Source organism: Pecten maximus, chromosome 18 (assembly GCF_902652985.1).
Source record: "Pecten maximus chromosome 18, xPecMax1.1, whole genome shotgun sequence".
Classification (NCBI taxonomy): domain Eukaryota; kingdom Metazoa; phylum Mollusca; class Bivalvia; order Pectinida; family Pectinidae; genus Pecten; species Pecten maximus.
The window spans coordinates 3,839,392-3,851,976 of record NC_047032.1 but is presented as its reverse complement, the minus strand read 5'-3'; the positions used below and the strand labels follow the sequence as shown (position 1 = coordinate 3,851,976).

The 12,585-nt window shown below is 37.6% G+C and overlaps 1 protein-coding gene across 1 annotated transcript in view; it reads left to right on the top strand.

Annotated features, from left to right (window-relative positions):
- The first annotated feature begins 2,421 nt into the window (after nucleotides 1-2,421).
- LOC117316957 (1-phosphatidylinositol 3-phosphate 5-kinase-like) overlaps nucleotides 2,422-12,585 on the top strand; it is a 122,310-nt gene continuing 112,146 nt past the window's right edge. Inside the window, exons 1-5 of the mRNA XM_033871735.1 lie at nucleotides 2,422-2,484; nucleotides 3,192-3,317; nucleotides 4,239-4,361; nucleotides 5,663-5,793; nucleotides 8,262-8,451. Of these exons, the coding sequence (XP_033727626.1) occupies nucleotides 3,209-3,317; nucleotides 4,239-4,361; nucleotides 5,663-5,793; nucleotides 8,262-8,451 (553 nt within the window). The 5' untranslated portion in view covers nucleotides 2,422-2,484; nucleotides 3,192-3,208. The remainder of the gene's footprint in view (nucleotides 2,485-3,191; nucleotides 3,318-4,238; nucleotides 4,362-5,662; nucleotides 5,794-8,261; nucleotides 8,452-12,585) is intronic.

Sequence of the window (12,585 nt, the reverse complement as noted above, 5' to 3'; positions counted from 1 at the left end):
AGTTGATTATTAAACACTATTATAAAGATCTACGAACACTTATTACAATGCCAAACGAAAGTATCTCTTGAAAAATTGAAATCTGACTTATCAATTACACATCTATTGTGAAACCACCTATTACAACCAGCATCACAAGTTACCATATCATCGTAAACCTTAGAAAGGTGACACCCGCCTGACTCGCAATCGATAAAAACATAATACTTAAATGCCTGTGAAACTTTCTTTTTCCTATTTTTATTTGGTTTCCTACTTATAAAATTAGAACATCTACCATTCGAAATACAATTAACAAGATGCTGTCTCATACAATCAATGTAAAATTATAATTGATCACTCCCGTTAAAACAGTTGAAACAAAACTCTACTAAATTAGCTATCGCAAAAAAAAAAAAAAAAAAAAAAACCCGCAATCAATCTCATTTTTCTGCTGCTGTACGTTCGGTAAAATTGTTTTCAAGATTTTCCTATTTTCCCCATACGTTGAAGTTACCTGCATTTCTATATAACGACGCTTACAAATGATCTTTCTGTTTAGTTAAACTTATTAAACCATCAAGAATAAATACCTCGTTATCATCTACCTCCTGTACCGATACTACGCAATGGTCCTCACCTGTATGATGAATCTGCACTGCTGGTGCTGTATTTGGTTTAATTCGTAAAGCAGAATCCCACCTACTTTTTTTCAAAACTGGAGCGTAACCCGTATCCTGCATACCTTTTATATTTGGAAGCTGTTTCTTTAAAATGTCCTGTACATAACACATCGTATTTCCACAAAGTTTTCTATCTTTTAGAATATCATATTTTTTCTTTAAAACTTAATGTACTCTTACCATTATCCATCCAAATACGTTTCGTTTCTACTGCCTTACAAATTGACGGCCTATCACCTGAAAGGTGGGAGATAACGGACAAACAGTACGACACCTAATTTGTTAGTTACGTGTCTCCGCCTATTGATAGATTTCGTCACCTGTCATCATCTTCCATTGAACACAAGTAGGCGGAGACGCGGGTTAGTTGACAGCTAGACAGGTGCAAAAGTTAAATTAACCAATCCAATTAGACAACACCGCAGGTGGGCGGAGTCACGGATAGATCATCTGTCATGTCAGATGATCACTTGTCTCAATGATTGGTTTAAACAGTATTTTATTTTGTAAACAACAAAGTTGTACACATTACATGAATGTAAGGATTCGAAAACAAGCCTAAAGCTTATATTAGTTCGTCTCCTTAAAAAGGAAATATCAAAACATATACATATTCAAAATTAGTGCATTTATGGTTCACTTCGAAAGTGTATGTATATATATTCATGGTCATGATGAAATAATAAGTTTTTGTAAGTATTTTTGTTTCAGGTTTCAGATTTGAAATTATGTCATTAACATATCCCATGGATGGTAGAAGGACTCACACAACTAAATCAGCCAATCAGTGTAAACCAAGTCCCTGAGGAGAATGTGTTTCTTAGGTTTGAAGCTGTTTTCCTGAGTAATTAATATATGAAATGGGTACTTTCTATATACGAGAATAAAGTATAGGGTCTTGAGGTTTGGAAAATCAAAAATATACACTCCTACTGAAAATAGAATGGCGTAGGATTCGAGGTGTAAAAAGGCGGGAATTCCCCAGGTAGGGGTTCCCCAGTGTACTGTTAATGTCGGGGTTACTGTCTTCCGAGTACCCGTGTGCTCTTATATGCCATTAAACCAGAGACATATATACAGATATGTCTCTGATTAAACCTATACAATAACGGCATTTATCCGATAGAAAAATCTTCAAACTTTAATTTGATATAAATTTCACATCATTTGAACTTCAAACGAACGAATAAAGGGATTTGGTCACTAGTAATAACATATAGTAAATTATTTAGTTGTGTGAGTCCTAGAAATAAAATGGCCATGACAGTGAAGTGATTACCGAAGGCTAGATTCAGTATCAAAACACATCGCTATACAGTCGTCCGATTGCAATAAAATGTTGCACGATGTTAGAAATTCATGTAAGTACAATTTGTATGTTATAGAAAAAAAATCAAAATATATTAATTAACGAATTCCTGGGCGTGCAAAAGTCACTCGACACTCTCTGGTTACTCATTAGGTACACCGATATATAAATATATATTTTTTCATTAAAAGGACGTCTATTTCATTTGAATTAATTTTGTAAGTTGAGTACGAGTTCGCCAATTTCTTTAGGATACGAGTACAACACTTTTAGGTACGACTCCGCAAATTTTGGGTACGAGTTTGTTGGAAAGGGTTCGAGTTAGCCATAATTCGTTGAAGCAGGAATTTTTTTTGGCTCGGGTCAAAAGCACGGGTTTGGCACGGAATACAAGAAATGACCCCCACGCTCGTCATTTGAGTTACTTCCCTTCATGCACACCTGACCCGGAAGTAAACAAAATCCTAAAAACATTGAAAAGATGATCGCATGACAAGTCTATGGTCTGAGTGGGTGAGTAAACGCGGCTCGGACTTCCAGCTTTTAATCAATGTAAATCTGAATCAGCGTCGATCCTAATTATCTTGATTCATTTAGCTCAGTCTTGATAAAGAAAATAACGGAGAGTCAAAAATATATCGCCGGACACTGAATTCTGAACGATATAAACAGCTGATAAACTGTACAGGTATAGATTCTATATATATATCATATACTCGATAGTAAACCAACTTAAATTCATATATTTAGTACATAACAACAAGTAGGCATTATGTAAGTCCCTATCACCTACATTATGACCAGACAACGATTGTAAATTGTCACGAATACAGTTACTTGTGGACATCGGTGCGATGTTTCTTAGATTGTGCTTAATTTCAATATATGAGATCAGCGTTTCTGATATTTTATTAACATGATGTGGTTTCATATCACTAATCGGTAACAAATGGCCACAACTCTTCCAATGTCATAGGTAAATGAACAGAAGACCTTTATTTTGGTCAAACTATTTTCGTCTATATACCGAGTAAGACATTGTAGTGTAGTAGGAGTGGAAAAATGCACAGCCAGACCCGGGATTTGAATCCCGGAAACTCTGAATGCTGTACCGATTGAGCTACCTGGTCGCCGATGATCGACCCGGTCCAGTTCCGCTACAGTAGTACCGTCCAACACAGTCAGTATTATTGGCCCCCGTGTTGTTGGTTTTTTGACAGGATGCAGCAGCTGTAGGATGTCTATGTGGGATGAGACTCCCACAACCCTGACAGTGTTTGGACCCCTGAGCTCAGAGGTGTCTGAAGGAGGAAATCTCTTCACCAGACTCTGGAAAAGAAGTAAAGGTAGTACACAGATATGACTAGTGTTTGTTATTGAAGTGATGTATCCTAGTTGTAATCACAAAATAAGCTGACCGTGTCAAATGAAGCCACCTATGCACAGTTGTAATGTAATACCGACACGCATGGTGACCCGACTCCTTTCTTACCGAGCCCCAGGCCAGGGCAGCTACAGTAATTATAGGATAACAGGTGGTAAGGGTCTTCTGTTTATATAATCAGGCCAGGGTCGATGTGTCTGAATTTTCCGGGTCGATGTGTCTGAATTTTCCGGGGATGTTATGAGGGATGACTGTCGAGAGCAGAAGATGGCTGACAGAAATCGGTCACTATAGAAAACAAATAAGCGACTGACGTTCCAAAATCACCGGTCGTTAGTCACATAAGACAGGTAGTCGCTATTCAGAGGGTCGTTATATAGTAAAATCTTAAGGGGAATCTTAAAATCGGTCATTATAGACAGGCAGTCGTTATATACAGGGGGTCGCTAGAGCAGGTTTGACTGTATACTGTACTGTATAGGTCTATATCTACAGATAGAATATACTGTACTGAAGGTCTATATCTACAGGTAGAATATACTGTACTGTCGGTCTATATCTACAGGTAGAATATACTATACTGTAGGTCTATATCTGCAGGTGGACAGGTAGAATATACTGTACTGTAGGTCTATATCTACAGGTGGACAGGTAGAATATACTGTACTGTAGCTTTATATCGTACTGGCTTTTATCTAGTACTGAAGATATGGCGTCTTTAATTAGTAGTAAAATTTTAACTGATAGGAATATTGAAAGCTAAAAAAAACACCAAATTATTAATATAAAATGTTTCACAAGACATCAAGTGCTAAATTTACATACTGACCACAAAGAGTTAGACGGGGTCATCTAAATGTCCTACTGTCTGTTGCCTTGACAGATGACGCGTCCTCCTCTCGAGGAAGCAGCCAGAAGTCCTCCCGTGACCCTTCTGTAGATAGGGAGCTCATCAACAGACGACTGTCTGTCACTCCGAGGACGGTCCACCCTGAGGTGACCGGCGGTGAGTATAGCTGTCTGTCACTCCGAGGACAGTCCACCCTGAGGTGACTGGTAGTAAGTATAGCTGTCTGTCACTCCGGGGACGGTCCACCCTGAGGTGACTGGCGGTGAGTATAGCTGTCTGTCACTCCGAGGACGGTCCACCCTGAGGTCACTGGCGGTGAGTATAGCTGTCTGTCACTCCGGGGACGGTCCACCCTGAGGTGACTGGCGGTGAGTATAGCTGTCTGTCACTCCGAGGACGGTCCACCCTGAGGTCACTGGCGGTGAGTATAGCTGTCTGTCACTCCGGGGACGGTCCACCCTGAGGTGACTGGCGGTGAGTATAGCTGTCTGTCACTCCGAGGACGGTCCACCCTGAGGTCACTGGCGGTGAGTAAAGCTGTCTGTCACTCCGAGGACGGTCCACCCAGAGGTGACTGGTGGTGAGTATAGCTGTCTGTCACTCCGAGGACGGTCCAACATGAGGTCACTGGCGGTGAGTATAGCTGTCTGTCACTCCGAGGACGGTCCACCCTGAGGTCACTGGCGGTGAGTATAGCTGTCTGTCACTCCGAGGACAGTCCACCCTGAGGTGACTGGCGGTGAGTATAGCTGTCTGTCACTCCGGGGACGGTCCACCCTGAGGTGACTGGCGGTGAGTATAGCTGTCTATCACTCTGGGGACGGTCCACCCTGAGGTCACTGGTGGTGAGTATAGCTGTCTGTCACTCCGAGGACGGTCCACCCTGAGGTGACTGGCGGTGAGTATAGCTGTCTGTCACTCTGGGGACGGTCCACCCTGAGGTGACTGGCGGTGAGTATAGCTGTAGCTATAGTTGATAATGATTGCCCAGAAATGGTTCAGAGAACTTAGGTAGAATTGAGGAGATATTTACCGTAGCCATGATTGGATTACTGATAATGTTTTGGGACCAAGGTATGGTCAGTTGAATGTACAAACTAACGTTTTTATGCATGTTGCCCACTTTTATAATTTCATGTTATACAATATTTGCATGGGGGGGGGGGGGATCTTGAGGACTAAATCATTGTTTAAGCCATAATAAACAAGCCTATACCAGTTATGTGTGTTCAGTACTTGTGTTACAGTTAAAAAACTACCATTTAAAAAAAAAAAATATATATATTTTTAAGGTATTCATTCAAAATATTTGTTACTGACTGGCATTTTTTATTTACCCAAACAATACACAATTTGATATTTCGGAAGTCCATGTATGTAACAATAATGAAAAAAATCACCTTTTATCTGACGTTTGATTATTCCTTTGTTGAATGTTTCTATTGTTCCCCTATCAGTAGTAACAGAAGTACCCAATGACAGTTTGAGTGTGGCAGTAACTGAGGTGGAGCACCAACATGGCGATGCTGACAGGACGCTGTCTAGTGTTCTCAACCGACTCAGTAACATCTTGGAGCGTCGACCCACGGTTAGTAGATAGAGTAAATCTTAGAGCGTCGACCCACGGTTAGTAGATAGAGTAAATCTTGGAGCGTCGACCCACGGTTAGTAGATAGAGCAAATCTAAGAGCGTTGACCCACGGTTAGTAGATAGAGCAAATCTTAGAGCGTCGACCCACGGTTAGTAGATAGAGTAAATCTTAGAGTGTCGACCCACGGTTAGTAGATAGAGCAAATCTTAGAGCGTCAACTCACGGTTAGTAGATAGAGTCGATCTTAGAGCGTCGACCCACGGTTAGTAGATAGAGCAAATCTAAGAGCGTTGACCCACGGTTAGTAGATAGAGCAAATCTTAGAGCGTCGACCCACGGTTAGTAGATAGAGCAAATCTTGGAGCGTCGACCCACGGTTAGTAGATAGAGTAAATCTTAGAGCGTCTACCCACGGTTAGTAGATAGAGTAAATCTTAGAGCGTCGACCCAGGGTTAGTAGATAGAGCAAATCTTGGAGCGTCGACCCACAGTTAGTAGATAGAGTAAATCTTAGAGCGTCGACCCACGGTTAGTAGATAGAGTAAATCTTAGAGCGTCGACCCACGGTTAGTAGATAGAGTAAATCTTAGAGCATCGACTCACGGTTAGTAGATAGAGTAAATCTTGGAGTGTCGACCCACGGTTAGTAGATAGAGCAAATCTTAGAGCGTCGACCCACGGTTAGTAGATAGAGTAAATCTTAGAGCGTCGACCAACGGTTAGTAGATAGAGAAAATCTTAGAGCGTTGATCCACGGTTAGTAGAAAGAGCAAATCTTGGAGTGTTGACCCACGGTTAGTAGATAGAGCAAATCTTAGAGCGTCGACCCACGGTTAGTAGATAGAGCAAATCTTGGAGTGTCGACCCATGGTTAGTAGATAGAGCAAATCTTGGAGTGTCGACTCACGGTTAGTAGATAGAGTAAATCTTAGAGCGTCGACCCACGGTTAGTAGATAGAGCAAATCTTAGAGCGTCAACTCACGGTTAGTAGATAGAGCAAATCTTGGAGTGTCGACTCACGGTTAGTAGATAGAGTAAATCTTAGAACGTCGACCCACGGTTAGTAGATAGAGCAAATCTTAGAGCGTCAACTCACGGTTAGTAGATAGAGTAAATCTTGGAGCGTCGACCCACGGTTAGTAGATAGAGTAAATCTTAGAGCGTCGACCCACGGTTAGTAGATAGAGCAAATCTTAGAGCATCGACCCACGGTTAGTAGATAGAGTAAATCTTAGAGCGTCGACCCACGGTTAGTAGATAGAGTAAATCTTGGAGCGTCGACCCACGGTTAGTAGATAGAGCAAATCTAAGAGCGTTAACCCACGGTTAGTAGATAGAGCAAATCTTAGAGCGTCGACCCACGGTTATTAGATAGAGTAAATCTTAGAGTGTCGACCCACGGTTAGTAGATAGAGCAAATCTTAGAGCGTCAACTCACGGTTAGTAGATAGAGTAAATCTTAGAGTGTCGACCCACGGTTAGTAGATAGAGCAAATCTTGGAGCGTCGACCCAGGGTTAGTAGATAGAGCAAATCTTAGAGCGTCGACCCACGGTTAGTAGATAGAGTAAATCTTAGAGCGTCGACCCACGGTTAGTAGATAGAGTAAATCTTAGAGCGTCGACCCAGGGTTAGTAGATAGAGCAAATCTTGGAGCGTCGACCCACAGTTAGTAGATAGAGTAAATCTTAGAGCGTCGACCCACGGTTAGTAGATAGAGTAAATCTTAGAGCGTCGACCCAGGGTTAGTAGATAGAGTAAATCTTAGAGCATCGACTCACGGTTAGTAGATAGAGTAAATCTTGGAGCGTCGACCCACGGTTAGTAGATAGAGCAAATCTTAGAGCGTCGACCCACGGTTAGTAGATAGAGTAAATCTTAGAGCGTCGACCAACGGTTAGTAGATAGAGAAAATCTTAGAGCGTTGATCCACGGTTAGTAGAAAGAGCAAATCTTGGAGTGTTGACCCACGGTTAGTAGATAGAGCAAATCTTAGAGCGTCGACCCACGGTTAGTAGATAGAGCAAATCTTGGAGTGTCGACCCATGGTTAGTAGATAGAGTAAATCTTAGAGCGTCGACCCACGGTTAGTAGATAGAGCAAATCTTAGAGCGTCAACTCACGGTTAGTAGATAGAGCAAATCTTGGAGTGTCGACTCACGGTTAGTAGATAGAGTAAATCTTAGAACGTCGACCCACGGTTAGTAGATAGAGCAAATCTTAGAGCGTCAACTCACGGTTAGTAGATAGAGTAAATCTTGGAGCGTCGACCCACGGTTAGTAGATAGAGCAAATCTTAGAGCATCGACCCATGGTTAGTAGATAGGGCAAATCTTGGAGCATCGACCCACGGTTAGTAGATAGAGTAAATCTTGGAGTGTCGACCCACAGTTAGTAGATAAAGCAAATCTTGGAGTGTCGACCCACGGTTAGTAGTGACTTCTGTTTTTTTTCTCTACCACAGACACCACAGGCGTACCGTGATAGTGACTTCAAGCAGTTCTGGATGCCAGACAGTAGTTGTAAGGAGTGTTATGACTGCGGTGACAAGTTTACTACATTCCGAAGGCGACATCACTGTCGTATCTGTGGCCAGATCTTCTGTAGTAAATGCTGCAACCAAGAACTTCCTGGGAAGATCATAGGTTACAAAGGTTGGAATGAACTCCCTAGATCCCAACTTATGTTTGTAATTATAACTCCCTAGATCTTATGTTTGTAATTATAACTCCCTAGATCTCAACTTACGTTTGTTATTATAACTCCCTAGATCTTATGTTTGTAATTATAACTCCCTAGAGCTTATGTTTGTAATTATAACTCCCTAGATCTTATGTTTGTAATTATAACTCCCTAGATCCCAACCTATGTTTGTAATTATAACTACCTAGATCCCAACCTATGTTTGTAATTATAACTCCCTAGATCTTATGTTTGTAATTATAACTCCCTAGATCCCAAATTATGTTTGTAATCATAACTCCCTAGATCATATGTTTGTTATTATAACTCCCTAGATCTTATATTTGTAATTATAACTCCCTAGATCTCAACTTATGTTTGTAATTATAACTCCCTAGATCCCAACCTATGTTTGTAATTATAACTCCCTAGATCTTTTGTTTGTAATTATAACTCCCTAGATCTTATGTTTGTAATTATAACTCCCTAGATCTTATGTTTGTAATTATAACTCCCTAGATCTTATATTTGTAATTATAACTCCCTAGATCTTATGTTTGTAATTATAACGCCCTAGATCTTATGTTTGTAATTATAACTCCCTAGATCTCAACTTACGTTTGTTATTATAACTCCCTAGATCTTACGTTTGTAATTATAACTCCCTAGATTTTATGTTTGTAATTATAACGCCCTAGATCTTATGTTTGTAATTATAACTCCCTAGATCTTATGTTTGTAATTATAACTCCCTAGATTTTATGTTTGTAATTATAACGCCCTAGATCTTATGTTTGTAATTATAACTCCCTAGATCTCAACTTACGTTTGTTATTATAACTCCCTAGATCTTATGTTTGTAATTATAACTCCCTAGATCTTATGTTTGTAATCATAACTCCCTAGATCTTATGTTTGTAATTATAACTCCCTAGATCTAATGTTTGTAATTATAACTCCCTAGATCTCAACTTACATTTGTTATTATAACTCCCTAGATCTTATGTTTGTAATTATAACTCCCTAGATCTCAACTTACGTTTGTTATTATAACTCCCTAGATCTTATGTTTGTAATTATAACTCCCTAGATCTTACGTTTGTTATTATAACTCCCTAGATCTTATGTTTGTAATTATAACTCCCTAGATCTTATGTTTGTAATTATAACTCCCTAGATCTTATGTTTGTAATTATAACTCCCTAGATCTGATGTTTGTAATTATAACTCCCTAGATCTTATGTTTGTAATTATAACTCACTAGATCTTATGTTTGTAATTATAACTCCCTAGATCTCAACTTACGTTTGTTATTATAACTCCCTAGATCTTATGTTTGTAATTATAACTCCCTGGATCTTATGTTTGTAATTATAACTCCCTAGATCTTATGTTTGTAATTATAACTCCCTAGATCTTACGTTTGTTATTATAACTCCCTAGATCTTGTTTGTAATTATAACTCCCTAGATCTTATGTTTGTAATTATAACTCTCTAGATCTTATGTTTGTAATTATAACTCCCTAGATCTTATGTTTGTAATTATAACTCTCTAGATCTTATGTTTGTAATAATAACTCCCTAGATCTTATGTTTGTAATTATAACTCCCTAGATCTTATGTTTGTAATTATAACTCCCTAGATCTTATGTTTGTAATTATAACTCCCTAGATCCCAACCTATGTTTGTAATTATAACTACCTAGATCCCAACCTATGTTTGTAATTATAACTCCCTAGATCTTATGTTTGTAATTATAACTCCCTAGATCCCAACTTATGTTTGTAATCATAACTCCCTAGATCATATGTTTGTAATTATAACTCCCTAGATCTTATGTTTGTAATTATAACTCCCTAGATCTCAACTTATGTTTGTAATTATAACTCCCTAGATCCCAACCTATGTTTGTAATTATAACTCCCTAGATCTTTTGTTTGTAATTATAACTCCCTAGATCTTATGTTTGTAATTATAACTCCCTAGTTCTTATGTTTGTAATTATAACTCCCTAGATCTTATATTTGTAATTATAACTCCCTAGATCATATGTTTGTAATTATAACTCCCTAGATCTTATGTTTGTAATTATAACTCCCTAGATCTCAACTTATGTTTGTAATTATAACTCCCTAGATCCCAACCTATGTTTGTAATTATAACTCCCTAGATCTTTTGTTTGTAATTATAACTCCCTAGATCTCAACTTACGTTTGTTATTATAACTCCCTAGATCTTACGTTTGTAATTATAACTCCCTAGATTTTATGTTTGTAATTATAACGCCCTAGATCTTATGTTTGTAATTATAACTCCCTAGATCTTATGTTTGTAATTATAACTCCCTAGATTTTATGTTTGTAATTATAACGCCCTAGATCTTATGTTTGTAATTATAACTCCCTAGATCTCAACTTACGTTTGTTATTATAACTCCCTAGATCTTATGTTTGTAATTATAACTCCCTAGATCTTATGTTTGTAATCATAACTCCCTAGATCTTATGTTTGTAATTATAACTCCCTAGATCTAATGTTTGTAATTATAACTCCCTAGATCTCAACTTACGTTTGTTATTATAACTCCCTAGATCTCAACTTACGTTTGTTATTATAACTCCCTAGATCTTATGTTTGTTATTATAACTCCCTAGATCTTATGTTTGTAATTATAACTCCCTAGATCTCAACTTACGTTTGTTATTATAACTCCCTAGATCTTATGTTTGTTATTATAACTCCCTAGATCTTATGTTTGTAATTATAACTCCCTAGATCTTATGTTTGTAATTATAACTCCCTAGATCTGATGTTTGTAATTATAACTCCCTAGATCTTATGTTTGTAATTATAACTCACTAGATCTTATGTTTGTAATTAAAACTCCCTAGATCTCAACTTACGTTTGTTATTATAACTTCCTAGATCTTATGTTTGTAATTATAACTCCCTGGATCTTATGTTTGTAATTATAACTCCCAAGATCTTATGTTTGTAATTATAACTCCCTAGATCTTACGTTTGTTATTATAACTCCCTAGATCTTGTTTGTAATTATAACTCCCTAGATCTTATGTTTGTAATTATAACTCTCTAGATCTTATGTTTGTAATTATAACTCCCTAGATCTTATGTTTGTAATTATAACTCTCTAGATCTTATGTTTGTAATTATAACTCCCTAGATCTTATGTTTGTAATTATAACTCCCTAGATCTTATGTTTGTAATTATAACTCCCTAGATCTTATGTTTGTAATTATAACGCCCTAGATCTTATGTTTGTAATTATAACTCCCTAGATCTTATGTTTGTAATTATAACTCCCAAGATCTTATGTTTGTAATTATAACTCCCTAGATCATATGTTTGTAATTATAACTCCCTAGATCTTATGTTTGTAATTATAACTCCCTAGATCTCAACTTATGTTTGTAATTATAACTCCCTAGATCCCAACCTATGTTTGTAATTATAACTCCCTAGATCTTTTGTTTGTAATTATAACTCCCTAGATCTTACGTTTGTTATTATAACTCCCTAGATCTTTTGTTTGTAATTATAACTCCCTAGATCTTACGTTTGTTATTATAACTCCCTAGATCTTATGTTTGTAATTATAACTCCCTGGATCTTATGTTTGTAATTATAACTCACTAGATCTTATGTTTGTAATTATAACTCCCTAGATCTTATGTTTGTAATTATAACTCCCTAGATCTTATGTTTGTAATTATAACTCCCTAGATCTTATGTTTGTAATTATAACTCACTAGATCTTATGTTTGTAATTATAACTCCCTAGATCTTATGTTTGTAATTATAACTCCCTAGATCTTATGTTTGTAATTATAACTCCCTAGATCTTATGTTTGTAATTATAACTCCCTAGATTTTATGTTTGTAATTATAACTCCCTGGATCTTATGTTTGTAATTATAACTCCCAAGATCTTATGTTTGTAATTATAGCTCCCTAGATCTTATGTTTGTAATTATAACTCCCTAGATCTTATGTTTGTAATCATACCTCCCAAGATCTTATGTTTGCAATTATAACTCCCTAGATCTGATGTTTGTAATTATAACTCCCTAGATCTTATGTTT